This window comes from Dendrobates tinctorius, unplaced genomic scaffold, assembly GCF_039654945.1.
Source record: "Dendrobates tinctorius isolate UK_male_01 unplaced genomic scaffold, ASM3965494v1 ptg000086l, whole genome shotgun sequence".
Taxonomy (NCBI): Eukaryota; Metazoa; Chordata; class Amphibia; order Anura; family Dendrobatidae; genus Dendrobates; species Dendrobates tinctorius.
This window is the reverse complement of record NW_027361754.1, coordinates 31409579-31432008: the sequence shown is the minus strand read 5'-3', so window position 1 is coordinate 31432008 and position 22430 is coordinate 31409579. Positions and strand designations below refer to the sequence as shown.

At 47.5% G+C, this 22430-nt stretch overlaps 1 protein-coding gene across 1 annotated transcript in view; it reads left to right on the top strand.

The window, feature by feature from the left end:
- The first annotated feature begins 6339 nt into the window (after nucleotides 1-6339).
- LOC141098058 (indolethylamine N-methyltransferase-like) overlaps nucleotides 6340-22430 on the top strand; it is a 34938-nt gene continuing 18847 nt past the window's right edge. The window contains exon 1 of the mRNA XM_073585643.1: nucleotides 6340-6490. Within this exon, the coding sequence (XP_073441744.1) occupies nucleotides 6340-6490 (151 nt within the window). The remainder of the gene's footprint in view (nucleotides 6491-22430) is intronic.

The window sequence follows — 22430 nt, the reverse complement described above, 5'->3', positions numbered from 1 at the left end:
AAACCTCTCCAAAACACAGGGATGAGGTCTTTATCAGACCACTCCAGCTCGGAAGCCAGTGTCCAAAAGCGAATGGCATACTGGCTGACCGAGAGAGATCCCTGAGTTAATGCAAGTAGCTGAAGAGAGGTACCGTGCGTGACCCGTGGTCCCAGGAAGACCTTCTTGATAGATGTTAAGATCTGAGCAGCGGTCCGAACATCTGCGTCACCACGCTCCCATAGTGGCGTAGCCCACTCCAACACCCTGCCCGACAGAAGGGAAACAATAAACCCCACCTTAGCCCGTTCCATAGGGAATCGCGCAGCCAGTAACTCCAGCTGGATAAAGCACTGGCTCACGAAACGCCTACAGGAGGCACCATCGCCAGAAAATTTATCGGACAACAGGAGGTGGGAAACTGTAGGCGCAGGGGAGGATGTGGACATACGTGAAACCACCTCTGCGATTGCCTGTACAGCAGCCTCAGTAGACTTTGCAGCTGAGATAGCACTCTCAAGAGTAGCCAACCGGCCCTCTAGCTGCCGAATGTACTTTAGGAGTTGCTGCTGATTTGCCATTACTAGCCAGACCCTGGCGCTAGTATAATGTTAGGAACGGCGGAACGCACTAAATAAAAAAGGCTAAAAAAGGCTGAGCCTGTTAGTGTCACAGGTCTCAGGTAAATGCACACACAGTATCTGGTCACAGGAGCAGGACACAAGGCAGAGGAGCTGCATCCATCTAGACCTACCATGCGCGCGGCGTCGCTACTGCGGACGCCAAAGAGGGCTGCAACTGCAGCACGGCGTAGGACACTGCCACTAGTCGACAAAGCAAGGAAGCAGGCATAATGTTGAACGCTAGCACTGTGGATGATGCTGTAGTGGCTTGAGGCTTGCCACGCGCTGGTGCTGACTCTAATCTAAGTCCCTGTACACATTCGTAATATCAGAGGGAGGGGATCTTAATGAGTCATTCGCAGGTACATACATCCATCATCATTCACACAGTAGCAAATAGAGACTATACTAGCGCAGGGCCGAATGGTCATGCGTGCTTTTTATAGCCGGGACCTTCCGGAAGCTTCCAGATCTCCGAGATGGACCAATGAAATCTGGAGAAGGACCTGGGCACATGACTCCCGATCTCCAATGCGAGATCATCTCGTGAGCATGCCCAGTAGGAGAACAGAGGGTCTCTGGAGTGATCTGCTGCAAAGTAGTCTCCTCTGCGGTAGATAGACAGCAGGAGACTGTAGAATGTGAGGCTCTGGATTCCTGCAGAGCAGATGCAGAAACCTGACGCCTAACAACCAGCAACCTCCATGAGGTATGTCAATTCCTCGGTAGGCTACTATCAAAGGTTCATCAAAGGCTTCACTGAGATAGCCACGCCTATGCAAAATCTTCTGGTGGGCCAGCCCAAGAAAGCCAGGAAGAAGAATCCTACATTTGAATGGAATGAGGAACTGGAGAGGTCCTTCACTCGACTGAAGATGGCTCTCACAGGCGATGAAGTTCTGGCCTACCCAGATTATGACCAACCATTTGTTTTGTATACTGATGCCAACAACGTGGGACTGGGAGCAGTACTGTCACAGGTACAGAATGGCAAAGAAAGAGTGATGTCCTACGCCAGCATGAAGCTTCATCTCACTGAAAGGAACTCTGACAACTACAGTTCCTTCAAACTGGAGTTCCTCGCCATAGTCTGAGCTGTGACTGAACGATTCAAGCATTACCTAGCTTCAGCCAAGTTTACCATCTTCATGGACAACAACCCGTTGACTCACTTGGAAACTGCCAAACTAGGTGCACTGGAGCAGCGATGGATGGCCCGGCTGTCTAACTACGAATTCACCATCAAGTACCGAGCGGGGCACAAGAATGCCAATGCTGATGCGCTGTCCAGAATGCTCAATCTGCCAGATGCAGGAGAAAACCCTGAAGCACTCGAAGAAATAGAGTTACCTGCCTTCCACCAGCCAATTGCGGCCCAAAGTGCCAACATACGATCTATCGTGAAAGAGGCCACCCTAAACCCATTGCCTCATCATGAGTGGGCAGAAATGCAGGATAGCGATCCCGCAGTCCACCTGGTAAAGGAGCTACTGTCACAAGCTGACTCATGCCCAGGTCCAGATGCTCCTGAAGAAACCCAGCGGTTGTGGAAGGAAAGAGGCAGGCTGTTCATCTATGAGGGAAAGCTGTGTCAGAGGAGTATCAATGCCCGCACTCATGAGTTGGTCTGGCAGGTGGTAGTCTCAAAGAGGGAGGCATCGATGGTCTTGGAAGCGTACCACAATGGAGCAGGACACTTTGGATGGAAGAAGTTGGAGGCCTTGCTCCAAGAGAGATTTTACTGGGCTGGTATGAGGAATGCCATTGAAAATTGGTGCCGGGAGTGTGGACAATGCAACCTGCGCAGGAAGGACCGTAACAGCCAGCGAGCTCCTTTGCAGCCAATAATAACCAAACAACCACTGGAGTTGGTCGCCCTGGACCATGTGAAGCTGGTCCCAAGTCGTTCAGGCTATGTTTATGCTCTTACCATCGTCGACCACTACTATTCGAGATTCCTGGTAGTCGTGCCTGTCAAGGATCAAACAGCCAGGACAGCAGCCAGAGCATTCCAACAGCACTTTTGTTGACCACATGGATACCCCGAGCGAGTGCTTACAGATCAAGGTCCAGCCTTTAAGGCAGAAGTGTTCCAGGAATTCTGTAACTTGTATGGTTGCAAGAAGATCAGGACAACACCGTACCATCCACAGACCAATGGCATGTGTGATAAGATGAATCAGGTGGTGATCGATCTACTGAAGACCTTGCCTTTGGAAGAGAGGAATCTGTGATCAGAGAAGTTGCCAGATCTGGTAGACCTCTACAATCACATTCCTGTGAATTCCACCAACTGCACTCCAGCCTACCTAATGAGAGCGAGGCCTGGCAGGTTGCCTATTGATTTGGATATGGGAGTCCTTACACCTGAGGCGACATCACCAGATGCTGACTGGGACACAGAGAGGCAGCAGCAGTACCATAGAGTACAAGAGTGTGGAGAAAAGAGTCTAGCTCAGGCGAGACAAAAGGAAGAGAAGAACTACAATCAACATGCACCTGCAGTTCCCTTGTCACCAGGAGAACAAGTCCTAAAGAGGAAAAGAAGAATGCATAAATTGGATGACCAATGGGAAGCTGAACCCTACACCGTCCTACCATCAAACTTTGACAACACCAAAGTGTGTCTTATCAGTAAGGATGTAGGAGAAACCTCATCAGCAGTATCGAGGGATCATCTGAAACTGTGCCCTGACCAACTAAAGGACAGAATGGAAGAGCAAAACAACCTTCAGCCCATAGAGGAAGAAGAAGAAAAGGTCAACACTGTACTCAGAGATTTCCCTGCAAATTGGACTAGAGCGAATCAAGCCATAGTGGTGCCAGTTTTGACCTTTCCCCAACTGGTATTGCAAGAAGAAGTGACTCAATACCACCCTGAAAACCAGCAAGTACAGGTAGCAGATGCCACACCAGCAGTGGAACTATAGAATTCTCACCCTGCCAGTGGTGAATCTATCATGCCCACAGTGAGTAGAAGTGGTCCTAGGAAATCTAGTATCCCTGTGCTATGCAGAACCACCAGTAGTGTAGCCAGTACAACACACACTACACCAGTAGTTAACACACAGCATCCAGTAAGGTACCCAACAACACCAGTGCTATGTAGGTCTGTCCGCAGTACCCAAGGTATACCACCCCTAAGGTTTCGTATATAAATAAGTTATGTAAATGGTAAAATGGAAATATGTAACTTTTCAAGCTTACATGCCTATAGAGACTCTGTAAGAATCTTTTGAGCAATATCAGATTGTTTTTGATGGACAGTTGGGCCACAGGACTATGTGTGGTCAAAACTTACTTGTACATAGTTTACCAGCTGCTCAGGAAATGGACCATGGACATTGACGCATGGACTAATCGTCATCAGGACTATTTTTGAGCTTTGGTTTTTGTAATTTTTCATTTTTGAAATCTTGTTACACTTACAATTGTTCATTTGTTAATATGTTTTGTATGTTTTCTTCAGTCCGGGAGTACTGAATTGCACTAGGGGGGAATGTGGCGCCCCCGGGAGTATGGTTGCCACAGTGGCATTACCTTCCTCCTAGGTAGTGTGATGTCATGCTTGCAAGCAATAAAGGGTCTCTCTGTCAGGTAAATTCAACACACAGCACGGTTCCCACTCTAGGCCAGCAGAGGGAGCTCTGAACCAAAACAGGGGGAAGAGCTGCACTCTGGGGGCCAGGAAGGGGAAGTTTAGTTAGTTCATGTGAGGAGGGCGAAGTGTGTTGACGGGAGAAGAAGAGATGGAGGATTGAGCAGAGTTCAGACTCACCTCTAGCGTAGCGCATGTTCCGGAGTCCGGTCTCCGAGGTTATATGGATACTGATGTTCCTGCAGCAGAAACCAGAGGAATAGGATGCTGTAAATGCTCTGTTCCCACATAAGACTCGGAGGCACAACAGTAACGTGTGAGCCAGATGGAGGCTACAGCTGTCTGCCATAAGAGGGGTGTAACGGGGTCTACCAAGCTGGGGTACCTCTTTCAGTACCACCCCGTGTTTTCGGTGGTCTGCTCTGCGTTGGCTGGAGTCTGAATGAATGACGCTGGCTGGAATCCCTCTGAGTGCATGGGCGCATATAAAAGATCACTGCTTCTCCATGTATTTCCAGTCTGACAACACTTTACTCACAGGAAACACAATATATCACACAGATACAGAGGGCCGGCCAATAGACAAGCGTCAGGCCAGACATGCATTACAAAATCCACAGGTGGCCGGAGCCTGCGGATGTCTACTGTGGGAATTACAAAGGTGGGGGGAGGGCAGACACTGCTGATACATTAAGGACAAGCATCTCACATGGTACCTATTATATATACATATAACTGCACAACATATTCTGGGTGCTGAGTGGTTCTGTAACAAGGGGGTTCTAAAAGAGAGCAATCAAGAGGAACTTCAGTGTAACTCAGTACTGCTTGTACCTCAGATAAGCGCTAGAAAGGAGACTACACAACATATCTGCATAGAGAGATTCCTAAGTTGCTTCCAGGCTGGCCAACTCCTGTTCCATCTGTAATCTGGATCCTGGACTGCACTTGCAAAGCAAAGTAAAGGTAAAAGAAACTGCACCCTGTTGTGTCATTGCCATCTTCCTGCAACCCCTTCAGCACTGCTACATCTCTGTGCCTAACACTGCACCCTCTTCCTCAACACCTATCATTACTGCCCTGGGACTACAGCTCTACCTGTGGGGAGCTATTACATCTTGCTGCCTTATACCATGTGTCCCAGAGGATCTGCCTGCAGCGTCGGCTTAACCCCTTCATTGCCGAGCACCACAGGTGGCGTCACGTATCATCCACTTATAAACTTTAATCATCCACGCTTAACCCCTTTTACATGGACGCCCAGGGCCACGGACCGGGTCACCGCTACTGTGACACTTCCCTCTGAGATACCGGCCCGGTACCGAGTACCCCACTGCCCTGGCGGGTGACCCATATGACCAGTACATGCAAAACAGAAATTAAAAAATTGGACTGGTCATTGTCACCTGGAATGCTTTGAAGAGGAAAAGGTTGATAGTTTCAGCTAGTACATTCTGAGTTGAGAAAAAAACAGTGTATTAACAATGATAAAAAAATTATAATAATTTATCATGATGGTGTTAAATGAATAAAGAGTGCTGTACTTCATGTTTATCATGATTTTAGCTGGTTATTTAGAGTAAAAGGATTTGTATTAAGTTGGAAAGTTATCACCTATTCATGGGACAGGTGATAACTTGCTGTTCGTTGGAACACCCACAAATTCTGAGAATGGGATCTCGACTGCCATTTGAATGGAAATTTAGCTGCTCGAAGGCCCCACCACTAAATTCAATGTCTATGGTTTGCTGGAGAAGTATTTTTGGTGGTCTCACCAGCCATGAATGAAGTGGTGTTCATCTCCAGTTACACTTAGACGGTATTTTATAGAGCCTCATTCTTGGGTCATTGAGACCTCCCAACGCAGGGATCAGTAACAATCAGCAAGTTGCCACTCATTCATTAAGACTTTATATAAGTATTTTCTTTTTGAAACGCTATAGCATCTAGTATTTCGAAAATAGTAAATCTAAGCCTTCATGACACATGAATAGGCTAATACCAAGCTGGGAGATTTGAAACCCTATCTGCAATGACATCATAGGATTAGTGGGATAAATACAGTAACATTTTCCAGAAGTGACAGAGCTACCAGCTACCTACCATTTCCCAGAAGGGACAGACTTACCAGGTGACACGATGGACCCACCATTCACCAAACAGGAAACTTACATTAAGGAATTTTGCCCCATTGATTACTACAGCACTTACTATGCTCTAGAAAAAGGGGTTCTTTTTGGAGAATGGACTGAATTTGCTTTAAAAAATCTTCATGAAACTTTTACTTCAGGTAAAATTAATAAGTAATGTGTAATAGAAATGCTCAGGATTATTGAAATTGAATTTGTAAATGGGTTATCCAGGCTCATAATTTTGATGACTTTTCATTTTTAATATTTTAATATTCATTCTAATATTCTTTTAAATTGAGTATTCCAATGTTTAACTCTTATCCATTCTTGGTTGTTTTTAGCTGTGCATTTTGGTTCATTATCCTGTTGCAAGACCCATGACCTGTGACTGAGACCAAGCTTTCTGACACTAGGCAGCACATTTCTCTCTATAATCCCTTGTTAGTCTTGAAATTTCATTGTACCCTGCACGGATTCTAGACACCCTGTGCCAGATGCAGCAAAGCAGCCCCAGAACATAACATAGCCTCCTCCATGTTTTACAGTAGGGATAGTGTTCTTTTCTTGATATGTTTCATTTTTCCATCTGTCAACATAGAGCTCATGTGCCTTGAAAAAAAGATCCATTTTTGTCTCTGTCCATAGGACATTCTCCCAGAAGCTTTGTGACTTGTCAACATGTAGTTTGGCAAATTCCAGTCTGGTTTTTTATGATTTTTTTTTTCAACAATGGTGTCCTCCTTGGTCGTCTCCCATGAAGTCCACTTTGGCTCATACAACGATGGATGGTGCAATCTGACACTGATGTTCCTTGAGCTTGAAGTTTACCTTTAATCTGTGTAGAAGTTTTCTGTGCTCTTTTGTTACCATTCGCATTATCCGTCTCTTTGATTTGTCATTCATTTTCCTCCTGCAGCCACATCCAGGGAGGTTGGCTACAGTCCCATGGAGCTTAAATTTCTGAATAATATGTGCAACTTTAGTCACAGTAACATCAAGCTGCTTGGAGATGGTCTTATAACTTTTACTTATAACATGTTTTTCTATAATTTTCTTTCTAATCTCCTGAGACAACTTTTTCCTTTGCTTCCTCTGGTCCATGCTGAGTGTGATACACACCATGTCACCAAACAGCACAGTGAGTATCTATAGCCCTCTATACAGGCCCACTCACTGATTCCAAGATCGTAGACACCTTTGATGCTAATTAGTGGACACACCGTGATTTAACATGTCCCTTTTGTCACATTTTTTTCAGAGGTACCAACATTTCTGTCCAGGCCTATTTTAAGAGTTTAATTTTAAAAAAATTCTGTGGAAGCATGGTTGAAAAGCAATGTCTGACTTTAATTTGTTAATTTTCATAGATTTTTGATTTATTATTACTTTTGTCAGATTCAAGTTATTTCTGTCACCATTGTGAGTTTTTCTGTCATTAAAAGAAGGGGTACCAACAATTTTGACCATGTGTGTAGCTGTAAGGGGAGGCCAGGATTGTAGTTGTGACCATAGATACCGCAGCATTTTTGTCCCGACCTTCCCCTACAGAAAATTGTATTCTTCTTTTCAGCATATCTGTGACTCCAAATTCAGGTTCCCCTGGGCACTTCCCAGGTGATGATGGTCCCTCTTTCAGGCAACCCCCAATGGTGGAGACACAGTCTAGGAGTACTTGAACATTCTCTTTACTTAATAATTCACACGTTGCATCCACAGTTGGCACATCATGGGATTCACTTGTTTCCTTATCTTTCCCTGCTTTGCTGTCACTTCTGTGCAGTACACGCCCGGACTGGACCATCTTAGACTGCTCCACAGTCCCTTCCTGGCCTAACCTCGCCATGATGACAATTCCTTCTGCCTGTTTTGCCCCAGATTCAAAATCATCAGTCACCAGGTTTGTTTGCCTCTGGTAAAGCATACCGCCCATCTGTACCTATCTCGTTGAAGCTCCAACTTTCATCTCCTCAGTCCAACCGACTCCTGCCCTAATGGCATCCACACAGGCGATGAGTCATCACATCTTTCCTTCCCTATTCTGGCCCACTACTATGTTAGACAGTGGCCGTGGAATACGTGGGCAGCGTAATTTAGCGTTACATAGCTGCTGAACTGTCAGGCCTATAGCCCATGTTGGCACTTGGGCACCCTGGCCCCATCTAACCTAACTTCCAAGAAACTCCTGTCTTACCACCCGGCAGTCCCTCCTACACTTAACCTGTTGTGAGTTCATTTTTCTATCCACCAGTTGTGAGTTCTCCTTCCAGGCTCCCTCTGGTGGTAACTGGAGGTAGTGAGGCTGATTTAATCAGTATAAATCTGTCACCTGATAATGAGGATGACGATTGGACCTCAGGAATCTCAGACTGGATTTAAGACAGCCGACGCCCTAGGCTGGTGCTGGTGATTCCTTCTGGCTTGTCAGGTCTTGGTTTTCAGCTCTGTTCCAGTCATCTAAAGCTAAGTTTTTCTGCTAATGTTCACACTTGATTTTGTTGGTCTATTCAGTTTTTTGCGTGGTCAGCCAGCCCCAGCTGGGGCTGCGCTAAATTTCCACTCTTATTTATCTGTATTTGCCAATTTGCTTTTTGTCCCTTAGTAGATTGGCCTCTTTGCTCTGTCTCAGAATATTTCAGAGTGCTGATATAGTGGGAGAATTCTAGTGACTTCAGGGTTAATTTTGCTATCAGAAGTGTTGGACTTTATTTTTGTAGGGTTTTTTGCAGATTGCAGACAGTGTCTTTCCTTTCCTATCCTTTTTAGTTAGCTTGGGCCCCGTCGTTTGCTCAGCCTATTTTACTGCCTGTGTTTGTGGTTTCATCTTGTTTCACCGTCAAGACACGTGTGGGGGCTGTCTGTTATGAATGAGTCACCGGAGGAGGAAAAAACAAAAATGCAAGCTAAGTCCAGAAAACCGGAGAGGTTGGTAGCTAGCGGATTGCAGACCCCTGATCCTATTCTCAACAACTAACAGTAGCCGTGGAGCGTTCCTACGGTGGTCCTAGATGCCTCTTCACAGCCGGAGAACTAAATAAGCCTAAAGAAAGAAAGGGGAAATCTAAACTGCCCCAGAGCAGACCCCAAAGCAATAGACAGCCCCCAACATGTATTGTCAGTGAAAACAAATGAAAACACAAACACAGACAGAAAGACAGGCAGAGCAAACGATGGGGCCCAACTAACTAGATAGGAAAGGACAGAAAAGATGCTGGCTGCAATCCACAAAAACCCTACCAAAAATGTCCCAACACGTCTGATAGGAAAAACAGCCCTGAAGTCACTAGACTTCAAAATCCCTATATCAGCACTCCGATATATTCTGAAGACAGAGCAAAAGAGATTTAACCGATCAGGGACAAAAATGGAAATTCAGCAGAGCCCCAGCCGGGGCTGGCAGAACACAAAACTAAGCAAATCAGACAAAATCTCATGGAACAATAACAGAACAAAACTTAGCTTTAGAAGACAGGAACTGAACTGGAGGCCAGAGCTCAGAGCAGAGAAATCACCAGCAACCCTACAGTGCGTCGGCTGCCTTATATCCACTCAGATTCTGGATGTCCTATCGCAATCCACCTGTTCAGGTGACAGGTTTCTCCCATCCAAATCAGTTTCACCACCTCCTTTCACCAGCAGAGGGAGTTCATCGGACATCAAAGGTGAACGAGAAAATGAGCTCACAACAGCTGTCTTTCCTTTGGGGTCTGCTCTGGGGCAGTTAGCTTACCCCTTTTCTTGCTTCAGGCTAATTTTAGTCCTCCGGCTGTGACGAAGCAACTAGGACCATCGCAGGTACGCTCCACGGCTGCTGCTAGTTGTGTGGTTAGGATCAGGGATCTGCAATCTGCATATTTACCAACTTCTCTGGTTTTCTGTGACTTAGCTTGTTTTGTTTTTTTTCTCCTCGGTGACCCATTCATAACAGAATCACCAGCCATACCGCAGATTCTAGGGTACTCAAAAGCAGGAAAAAGTTGTTAAAAAAAAAAAAGAAAAAAAGTGTCAGAATTTTTTATTTTTATTTATTTCTTCCTCTTTTTTTTCTGGGGCCGTAGGAGGATTTATTTTTTTCCTAATGGAGATTAAGCAATTGTCTGATCGTGTGGAGCAGCTTGCTGCTGAAGTGCAGGGAATTTCCACCTACCTCATTCAGTCACATGCTGCTGAACCTAAGATTCCTACTCCTGATGTGTTTTCTGGGGATCGGTCTAAATTTCTGAATTTTAAGAATAATTGTAAATTATTTCTTGCCTTGAAGCCTAACTCATCGGGGAGCTCTGTGCAGCAGGTCAAAATTGTCATCTCCTTGCTGCTCGGCGATTCCCAGGATTGGGCTTTTTCTCTGACACCTGAAAATCCTGTTCTGACTAATGTGGATGCATTTTTTCAGGCCTTGGGGTTGTTGTACGATGAACCTAATGCTGTTGATCAAGCTGAGAGAACTCTGTTGGTATTAAACCAGGGTCAGGATTCTGCAGAGTTATACTGTCAAAAATTCCAAAAGTGGGCGGTCCTTACTACATGGAATGCATTGGCGGCTCTCTTTCGGAAGGGTTTATCAGAGACCGTAAAGGATGTTATGGTGGGATTTCCTGTTACCTCTGGTCTGGATGATTCTATGTCATTAGCCATTTAAGTTGATCGGTGTTTACATGAACGTAAAACTACACAAGAAGCACTGCCACCTTTTGAACAAACGTCTGAACCTATGCAATGTGATGGGGTTTTGTCTAGGGCACAATGTCAGGAGTTTAGAAGGCGTAATAAGCTGTGCTTTTTCTGTGGAGACGCCTCTCATACTATTTCTGTCTGCCCTAAACGAGAGAAATGTTTTGCACACACATTTGCTGTGGGCAGTGTACAACCTAAGTTCCTTTTGGCAATTACTCTGATCTGCTCCTTTTCTAAGGCTTTCGTGGATTCAGGAGCAGCGTTGAGTCTGATGGATTTGGACTTTGCTAAACGTTGTGGTTTTTCCATGACGCCTCTGCAGACGCTTATTCCTTTGAGGGGTATTGATGCTACTCCTTTGGCGGAGAATAAACCTCAGTTTTGGACCCAGGTGATAATGCGAGTTGCCCCAGACCACCAAGAAAATTGTAAATTTTTGGTGCTGCATAATTTGCATGATACTATCGTTCTGGGTTTTCCCTGGTAGCAAACTCATAATCCAGTTTTGGATTGGAAGTCTGGGTCTGTGGTGAGTTGGGGTTGTCAGTGTCTTCTTAGGGATGCTTCTGTTTTCTCCACCTCTCCTCAGTCTCACGATATTCCTGATTATCTAGCCGATTTTTCTGATGTATTTAGTGAGAGTAAGTCTGCGTCTTTGCCTCCTCATAGGAGTTATGACTGTGCAATTGAGTTGATGCCTGGGTGTAAATTTCCCAAGGGTCGGCTTTTCAACTTATCAGTACCCGAACATGATGCTATGCGGTCCTATATTAAGGAGTCATTGGAGAAGGATCATATTAGACCATCCTCGTCACCTTTAGGTGCTGGGTTTTTTTGTGGCCAAGAAAGATGGTTCATTAAGACCGTGTATTGATTAACATTCCCTTAACAAAATGACTGTTAAATATCAGTACCCGTTACCTCTGATGTCTGATTTATTCTCCAGAGTTAAGAGTGCCTGCTGGTTTACTAAGCTTGACCTCAGGGGGCGTATAATCTTATTCGCATCAAGCACGGGGATGAATGGAAGATGGCGTTTAATACTCCGGAGGGACATTTTGAGTACCTGGTGATGCCTTTTGGGCTCACTAATGCCCCTTCTGTCTTGCAGTCCTTTATGAATGATATTTTCCGTGACTTTGTGGATAAGTTTTTGATCATCTATCTGGATGATATTTTGATCTTTTCTAGTGATTGGGATTCTCATGTGGAACACGTCCGGACTGTGTTCTGGATTTTGAGGGAGAATTGCCTGTTTGTTAAGGGATCGAAATGCCTCTTTGGTGTACAGAGGATTTCATTTTTGCGATTTATCTTGTCTCCATCGACTATTGAAATGGACCCGGCCAAGGTACAGGCCATTTTTCCATTTTTGATTGGGTTCAGCCTACTTCTTTGAAGGCCCTCCAGAAGTTTTTGGGTTTTGCCAATTTCTATCGTAAATTTATTGGTAATTTTTCTGGTATTGTCAAACCACTGACTGATCTGACCAAGAAGGGTGCTGATGTGCTGAATTGGTCTCCTGAGGCTGTCTCAGCATTTCAGGAGCTTAAGCGGAGATTTACTTCAGCTCCAGTTTTACGGCAACCTGATGTCTCACTTCCATTTCAGGTGGAGGTAGATGCTTCTGAGATTGGTGCAGGAGCTGTTTTGTCCCAAAAAGACCCTGTGACTTCTAAGATGAATCCATGTGCCTTCTTTTCTCGAAAGTTCTCCCCATCTGAACGCATCTATGACGTGGGGAATCGGGAATTGTTGGCCATGAAATGGGCTTTTGAGGAGTGGAGACATTGATTGGAGGGAGCTAGACATCAAGTTGTGGTCCTCACCGATCACAAAAATTTGATTTATCTGGAGTCGGCCAAACGCTTGAATCCTAGGCAGGCTAGATGGGCCTTGTTTTTCACGCGTTTTAATTTTGTGGTCTCTTTTCTTCCGGGCACTAAGAATGTTAAGGCAGACGCCCTTTCTAGGAGTTTCTTTGCCGATTCTCTTAATGTGACCGAGCCTACTACCATCCTAGGTGAGGGGGTAGTTCTTTCTGCCATTTCGCCCGATTTGAGACGCGCCCTGGAGGAATTTCAGGAGGATAAACCTATGGGAAAATTGTACCTTCCTGACCAATGGAGAAAGAGAATGATGTCTGAAATTCATTGCTCCGCATTGGCTGGTCATTCAGGTATTTTTGGTACCAGAGATTTGGTGAGTCGGTCTTTTTGGTGGCCTGCCTTATCTCGTGACGTTAGGAATTTTGTACAGTCCTGTGGGACTTGTTCTCGGTCTAAACCCTGCTCTCGTTCTAGTGGGTTGCTGAGGCCCCTGCCGGTGCCCAAGAGGCCATGGACCCATATCTCAATGGATTTTATTTCTGATCTTCCTGTCTCTCAGAGGATGACTGTTATCTGGGTGATTTGTGATAGATTTTCGAAGATGGTCCATCTTGTACCACTCCCAAAATTGCCATCTTCCGCTGAGTTGGTGCCCTTGTTTTTACAACAGGTGGTTTGGTTACATGGGATTCCTGAGAACATTGTGTCCGACAGAGCAGTCCAGTTTGTTTCTACATTTTGGAAAGCCTTTTGCTCCTATCTGGGAATTCAGTTATCCTTCTCCTCCACATTTCATCCCCAGACCAATGGACAGACTGAGAGAACAAACCAGACCTTGGAGTCTTATTTAAGATGTTTTATATCTGCTGATCAGGATGATTGGGTCTCATTTTTGCCCTTGGCCGAATTCGCACTGAACAATAGAGCTAGTTCTGCCACTTTGATGTCACCCTTTTTTCTGTAATTTTGGGTTTCATCCTCGATTCTCTTCAGGGCAAGTGGAATCATTGTCTTGCCCAGGTGTGGACACTGTGGTTGAGAGAATGCAGCAGATATGGGACCAAGTGGTGGATAAGTTGTCACTCTCTCAGGAAAAGGCCCAGCGATTCTCCAACTGGCATAGGACCATTGGTCCCCGGTTTAAAGTGGGTGATATGGCTTGGTTGTCGTCTAAGAATATTCCTATGAAGGTTGCAAAATTTAAGCCAAGATTTATTGGACCTTATAAGATTTTGGAGATTCTTAATCCTGTTTCTTTTCGATTGGCTCTTCCAGTTACGTTCATGATCCATAACGTATTTCACAAGTCTCTGTTGAAGTGGTTTGTTGAGCCAGTGGTTCCTATGGCAGCACCTCCTGACCCTGTGTTGGTTGAAGGCAATATAGAATATGAGGTAGAGAAATTTTGGATTCTCGTTTGGTTAGACGGAGACTTCAGTATTTGGTCAAATGGAAGGGTTATTGCCAGGAGGATAATTCTTGGGTCTCTGCCTCTGATATTCATGCCAATAGATTGGTTCGTGCTTTTCACCGGGCCCATCCTGATCGGCCTGGTGGTGTGGATGAGGGTTCGGTGACCCCTCCTCAAGGGGGTACTGTTGTGAGTTCATTTTTCGGTCCACCAGTTGTAAGTTCTCCTTCCAGGCTCAATCTGGTGGTAACTGGAGGTAGTGAGGCTGATTTAATCAGTAGAAATCTGTCACCTGATAATGAGGATGATGATTGGACCTCAGGAATCTCAGACTGGATTTAAGACAGCCGACGCCCTAGTCTGGTGCTGGTGATTCCTTCTGGCTTGTCAGGTCTTGGTTTTCAGCTCTGTTCCAGTCATCTAAAGCTAAGTTTTTCTGCTAAGTTTTGTTGGTCTATTCAGTTTTTTGTGTGGTCAGCCAGCCCCGGCTGGGGCTGCACTAAATTTCCACGCTTATTTATCTGTATTTGCCAATTTGCTTTTTGTCCCTTAGTAGATTGGCCTCTTTTTGCTCTGTCTCAGAATATTTCAGAGTGCTGATATAGTGGGAGAAGTCTAGTGACTTCAGGGTTAATTTTGCTATCAGAAGTGTTGGACTTTATTTTTGTAGGGTTTTTTGCAGATTGCAGACAGTGTCTTTCCTTTCCTATCCTTTCTAGTTAGTTTGGGCCCCATCATTTGCTCAGCCTATTTTCCTGCCTGTGTTTGTGCTTTCATCTTGTTTCACCGTCAATACATGTGTGGGGGCTGTCTTTCCTTTGGGGTCTGCTCTGGGGCAGTTAGTTTTCTTGCTTCAGTCTTATTTAGTCCTCCGGCTGTGACGAAGTGTCTAGCACCATCGTAGGTACGCTCCACAGCTGCTGCTAGTTGTGTGGTTAGGATCAGGGATCTGCAATTTGCATAGTTACCAACCTCTCTGGTTTTCTGTGAGTTAGCTTGTTTTGTTTTTTTTCTCCTCGGTGACCCATTCATAACATTAACCCCCTATAACCATCCTATAAACTATACCTACAGTGCACACTAGTTTGCCCCATCTAGTGGCCCAAAAAGGAACTACACCTACCCTTGTCTATTAGAACTATAATACTAAGGTGCTCTCCTCTAATATCCCAAAAGGATGCACTTCACTTTCCTTAAACTGTACATGAGCATTGGTACATATCATCACACTATATAATATTATTTACAGCTTTACACTACAGTAAAGGAACTCCGCATAATATAATTGTGGAGGAAAAAGGACCCGTTCCTCCCACGTCACCAATGTGACATAACTACACAGGCACAGCTCTCTGGCACCCCCTTTGTCTCTCAGGTCAGTAAGGGAACTGCACCTAGTGTAAATGGCCGCCGGGGAGGATGTCCTGTTACCCGCTGGGTATTCTAAGATTCGTAATCAGAGTAAAAGCATCAGCCCAAGATTAATTTTATGGTTTAATTGCCTTAAGGGCACACTAGATAATTACAGAAATATACAGTAAGCTATACAATGGAATTACAATGGGTTTGCAGTCAGAGTAAAATATAGCAATAAGGGTACAAGAATTAGAGATATTAAGCTGGAGGTCAATTTACCAGATTGTAGGTTGCATGTGGGTGCCGGGAGCTCTGCAGTCCACAGGTACAAGAATCTTAGTTGCCGGACAGACCTCAAAGCAAGGGCCGCTGCTCCCCTTGGCAGATCTGTCCCCAGTTCCTTCTTAGATCATCATTGTCTGGTTCCTCTGTGAGTGTGAGAGGCTCTCTGCCATGTGCTGCTAGTTAAGCATGCTAGGTTCCTCCAACTGTGTCAGAGGGTGGGCTAATAATCTCCACCCTTCAGCTCCCTGCAAAACTTATTCCCAATATCTAAGAAAGGGGGTAACTTTCAACAGCTTGATCGGATCAGGACATGAGAGGTACCAGTGAATGCGGTTTGTTTTGCCTGTCGTATGGACAGCAAACATGGCCTTATTGGGTCACTGTGGAGGGCCAATCTATGTATCTCAGGCCCCAGAACCCTCACCGCCCTAGGAGTCACACTGCCAGATGCATGATTTCCTCAGGGTCACTCGGATATTTTTCATAAGTCCATAAGTCGAAAGATGTGCTCATAATCCATGATCCTAGGATGGAGTTGGGGCAGTTGGGAGAGACAATGGATGCGTATTTCTGTGTCAAGCTGACAGGTATATTCTAATTGAAGCCCCCAGGCGTCTCCCTGCTCCATGCTGACATGGCTCCTACTCAGGCTTTGAAGTCCTGTTTTGGGCCTTATCTCATTATCATACTAAAAGGCCTTGCTATTCATAGCTGGAGCCCTAAATCCTGCTTTGTTCATCACACCTCCCTGCTTTAGAGGGCGCTAGGGGGTATCACATTCCTGTGTTTCCCCATGCGCCCTTCCGCACCTTCTCCTTGCCGGGACAACCCATCAGCATTACCATGGTCCCTGCCTCTTTTGTGGCGAATGGTGAAGTGATACTGCTGGAGAGCGAGGCTCCAGCGTAGCACCCTCCCATTCGCCCCAGAGACCGTGTGTAACCAGCTGAGGGGGTTGTGGTCTTTTCCACAGTGAAATGGCATCCGTACAAGTATGGCTGCAGATGCTGCAGGGCCCACACAATTGCCAGACATTCCTTCTCCATCGTGGAATAGGCCACTTCCCTTGGCAGGAGCTTCCGGTTCAGGTACAGAATGGGGTGTTCATGGCCCGTAGTGTCGACCTGGCTGAGCACAGCACCGAGGCCGAAGTCGCTGGCATCGGTCTGCATTACGAACAGCCGCGTGAAGTCAGCTACCTGTAGTACAGGAGAGCTAGAAAGGGCGGTCTTGAGCACCTGGAAAGCTGTCTCGCAGGCAACTGTCCAGTCGACAGCGACGGACAGCTTCTTCTTGGTGAGGTCCGTCAGGGGCTTGGCCAGGGCACTATAGTGTGGAACAAACCTCCTATAGTACCCGGCAGTCCCCAAGAAGGACATCATCTTGGTCCTGGGGGTGGGCCCGGATGCAATGGCATCCACCTTCCCGGGCTCTGGCTTCAGAGCTCCCCCACCTACCCGGTGTCCCAGGTAGTGGACCTCACTCATACCCAGCTGGCATTTTGCTGGCTTAATGGTCAAGCCTGCTCACTGGATCCACCCGAGCACCTGCGCCAGGTGCCCTAGGTGATCCTCCCAGGTGGGACTGAAGATGGCGATGTCATCTAGGTACGCGGTGGCATACCCTTCCAGACCCTCGAGCAGCGTGTTGACCATCCTCTGAAAAGTGGCAGGGGCATTCTTCATGCCGAATGGCATCACCGTGGACTCGTACAGTCCGAATGGGGTGATAAAGGCAGAGCGTTCCCGTGCCCCAGGGGTCAGGGGAATCTGCCAATACCCCCTGCTCAGATCCGTGATGGTCAGGTACTTGGCTCTGGCCAGCTGATCGAGCAGGTCATCGATGCGCGGCATTGGGTACGCATCGGTGACCGTCACAGCGTTGAGCCCCCGGTAGTCCACGCAGAACCGCGTAGTTCGGTCCTTTTTAGGGACAAGGACTACAGGCGAAGCCCACGCTCTGTTGGACACTTGGATCACTCCCAGCTTCAGCATCTTGTCTATCTCTTGGCGCATGTGCTGCTGCACCTCAAGAGAGACCCGATACTCTGAACGCCGGATCGAGGGGTGATTGCCGGTGTCCACGTCATGGACGGCTGTCTCAGTCCTTCCGGGCAGGCGGCTGAACAGCTCACGAAAGGGGTGTAGGGTGACCCCCAGCTGGGAACGTTGGTCCTCCGAGAGCTGGTGGCCAGCCCCCACATCCTCGATGGATCCACCCGCCTTGGCTTGGGTGAGCAGATCCAGGAGGATTTCTACCTCTCCTTCCTCAGGAAGGTTGCACACTGGGTGGGCACAAGTCTTCCACTCATGATGGGCCTTCATTATGTTCATGTGGAAGGCCTTCCTCCTTCCATGGGCATGGTCAAGGGTGACAAGATAGGTGACAGCGTTGAGCCGCTGGTGCACGAGGTATGGACCCTCCCAGGCCGCCTGAAGACACCTTTTGACCCTCCTCGTTGCTCCGCTCACAAGCATTCTGGTCATACCACCGCTCCTGGTCAGCCTGGGCTTGGCCATATTGTCATGCACCAGCCGTGTCATGGCCATCATTCTGTCCCAGAAGCGCACGACATACTCAATGACCGACACTCCAGGGGTGGCCAAATCCCCTTCCCATGCTTTCTTCACCAGAGCAAGGGGCCCCCGTACACGTCGCCCGTACAGGATCTCAAAGGGGGAGAACCCCGTTGAGGCCTGTGGGACCTCCCGGTAGGCAAACAGCAGGTGTGGGAGATACCGCTCCCAGTCTCTCCCGTGGGAGTCGACCAACATCTTCAGCATCTGCTTTAAGGTGCCATTGAACCGCTCACACTGGCCACTGGTCTGTGGGTGGTACGGGCTGGCTACCAGATGTTGCATCTGTACCTGCTTACAGAGAGACTCCAGAGACTCCATCAGCTGCGACATGAACTGGGTCCCTCGGTCAGTGAGCATTTCCTGGGGAAGCCCCACTCTGGAGAAAATCTCCAGTAAGGCAGTGGCCACTTTGTCAGCCCGAATGGATGACAAAGCTACCGCCTCCGGGTACCGGGTGGCATAGTCCACTACCGTTAGTATGAAGCATTTCCCGGAGTGGCTGGGAGTGGACAGAGGTCCAATGAGATCCACAGCCACCCTCGAGAAAGGCTCTTCGATGATGGGCAGAGTTACCAGTGGGGCTTTGGGGCGCTGCCCTGCCTTCCCCACACTCTGACAGGTGTCACACGAATGGCAGTAGGCAATCACCTCAGTCCTCATTCCCGGCCAGTAGAAATGCTGAGCTAGCCTGGCCCTGGTTTTAGTGATCCCTAGGTGTCCGGCCATGGGAATCTTGTGTGCAATCCGCAACAATTCTGCCCTGAACGGATAGGGTACCACTAACTGTCGGCCCCTGGGCCATGCCTCCGGTGAACCCTGCTGGACCATTACCCGGTACAGCCGTCCCTGGTCCCAGACCACTCGCTCGCGGTCGGACTCCAGGGGAGGCTGTGCCGCCTGCTCCTTGAGAGCTTTCAGGCTAGAGTCAGCTTCCAACGCTGCCTGAAATCCCTGACTCGATGTGGAAAGAATTGACGAAACTGCCACATCCTCTGTCAGCTCCCCGGGATCTGTCTCCTGGCCGCTGTCTGACTCGGCAGCCACTTGGTCGGAGAGGGGGGAAACCGTTGGACCTCAGCGAGGCCCTTTGGTCTCTGGCGCTCCTACTCCAAGGACAGCGGCCACGACCGCTGAGACCACAGGTAGCGCCTGCTTCCCCCGGCCCCCGACCAAGTCGCCGGGTCAGGCAGACTTCCCTGGCCTCCTGATATCCCGGATGCGGGGAAATCCTGCCCCGGGGACTTACCTGGTGGCTCCTCTCCCGGGACGCCCCCTCCCCCCATGGCCTGTTCCTCTTTCTGCAGAGGCCCTAAACTCAGCAGGCTGGATTCACTTAGGGGCACTACACTGCCCATAGCAGCCCCTCCCTCCACCTCTGAGCTCTCCCCTGCAGTCTTCTCACCTGTCCTCACTGTGAGCCCTGTGTGTGTAGTGTTAGTGCATGGCTTACTATCAGGTTTCACTCCCTCCTCCACTGTTGGAGGCACATTCAACACATTAACCTTAGCATTCACAGTAGAGGCATGACTAGAGTTGAGCGACTTTTGGTTTTTTAGGGTCGCGTTTCGTTTCGTGAAACCCGACTTTTCCAAAAGTCGGGTCGAGCAAGATCGTCCGATTATAGGGAAAAGTCGGGGTCGTCCAGAAACACGAAACCCAATGTAAGTCAATGGGGAATAAAAGTCGGCAGTGAGAGGAGGACAGGAAACACACCTACAGTGCCCATTTGAATGCCAAAAGCATCAATTCTTCTTTCTTAAGCTTGTCAACCTTAATTAACTTCATATTACAAGTTACGCACTGAAAAATGGGGGTTATTTGGCTACAAACTGTGGGGGGGGGAGGGCTGGCTCCAGGTTTTCATGTGCCCTGGGCGAAAGAGCGCCCCTTTAACACATACCACAACTCATCATGCTCCGATACGGCAGAGAAATAGCGGTATAGTACAATGAAAAATACCTAACTTTTTACTTCTCATGACGAGGCCCATCTATTTCTCCATACAGAATCATTGGTCCCATATAATGCTTGAAACAGTATATGATGAGCTCCACATAATGCTACAGTATATGTTGGTCCCCATGGATGAAGCTCCACTGTCTTATGGGCCCAAATAATGCTCCAAACATAATGAGCCCCATTTCTAATGCTCTAGTGTATAATGGGCCCTGTAAATGCTGCTCCAGTGTCTGATGTCCACCTTTGGAATGTTCCAGTGTATGGTGGGCCCCATCTATCATTCTCCAAAGTATAGTGCTCCCCAAAAATTGCTGTCCCAACATTGAAAACAATCAAATAAGTCTCCTCGCTAGGGAATCCCTGTACTTGTCTGGACAGGTGCTGTAGCTTGCTTAACAGCTCGCCAGCCGTTCTCACGCCCAGTATGGATTGCACGTGATTGCACAAAGGTTAGAAAGGGTACCGTATCCCTGGATAACATGTATGGATAGCGTACACATTCAAAATATATGTCTATACAGCATGAGGCAGGCTCAGACGGTGTTAGGCCCAGTATGGATTGCACGTCATTGCACAAAGGTTAGAAAGGGTACCGTATCCCTGGATAACATGTATGGATAGCGTACACATTCAAAATATATGTCTATACAGCATGAGGCAGGCTCAGACGGTGTTAGGCCCAGTATGGATTGCACGTCATTGCACAAAGGTTAGAAAGGGTACCGTATCCCCGGATAACATGTATGGATAGCGTACACATTCAAAATATATGTCTATACAGCATGAGGCAGGCTCAGACGGTGTTAGGCCCAGTATGGATTGCACGTCATTGCACAAAGGTTAGAAAGGGTACCGTATCCCTGGATAACATGTATGGATAGCGTACACATTCAAAATATATGTCTATACAGCATGAGGCAGGCTCAGACGGTGTTAGGCCCAGTATGGATTGCACGTCATTGCACAAAGGTTAGAAAGGGTACCGTATCCCCGGATAACATGTATGGATAGCGTACACATTCAAAATATATGTCTATACAGCATGAGGCAGGCTCAGACGGTGTTAGGCCCAGTATGGATTGCACGTCATTGCACAAAGGTTAGAAAGGGTACCGTATCCCCGGATAACATGTATGGATAGCGTACACATTCAAAATATATGTCTATACAGCATGAGGCAGGCTCAGACGGTGTTAGGCCCAGTATGGATTGCACGTCATTGCACAAAGGTTAGAAAGGGTACCGTATCCCCGGATAACATGTATGGATAGCGTACACATTCAAAATATATGTCTCAGGAGGCAGGCTCAGACGGTGTCAGGAACAGTATGGATTTGACGGCCCAGATTACACAGAGGAGGAGCAGGGAGAGGTAAAGATTGCAAATGCTGGGGCCCTGCCCAAGCAAGGGGGGCCCACTCGTGGGCGTCGGTACTGGCACTGGGCCCCTCATAGTACAGCGGTGTGTCTGACGGCGGGTGTGCACCACCGCCGTCAGAGACACTTGATTGCACTATGAGGGACCCTGTGCCAGTGCCCGCGCCCAAGAGTCGGCCTACCCACCTGTCCAGGGCAACGGCACTCGCACGGTGTCATGCGGTAGGTGGTGACCCCGGCCATGGGGGGGGAGGCAGCACAGTTAGGGAGTTTTAGAAAGTGGCATATGTTGATGTTGGACATTCAGCTGATGCAAAAGGCGAAATAGGTGAAGTACCAGGAAGAGGTAGACCAAAGCAAGCCATTTTTCTGTCACCCTATGTGTCATCAGGGGAAGGTGGGACAAAATCCTTGGAAACCCATGCGTGGTTCATTTTAATGAAGGTTAGATCATCCACATTTTGGGTTGACAGACGGGTCCTTTTTTCTGTAAGGATTGATCCAGCTGCACTGAAGACTCTTTCCGATAGCACACTTGCAGCTGGGCAAGCGAGCTCCTGTAAGGCATATTGGGCCAATTCAGGCCAGGTGTCCAGTTTAGCGGCCCAATAGTCAAAGGGGAATGACCTGT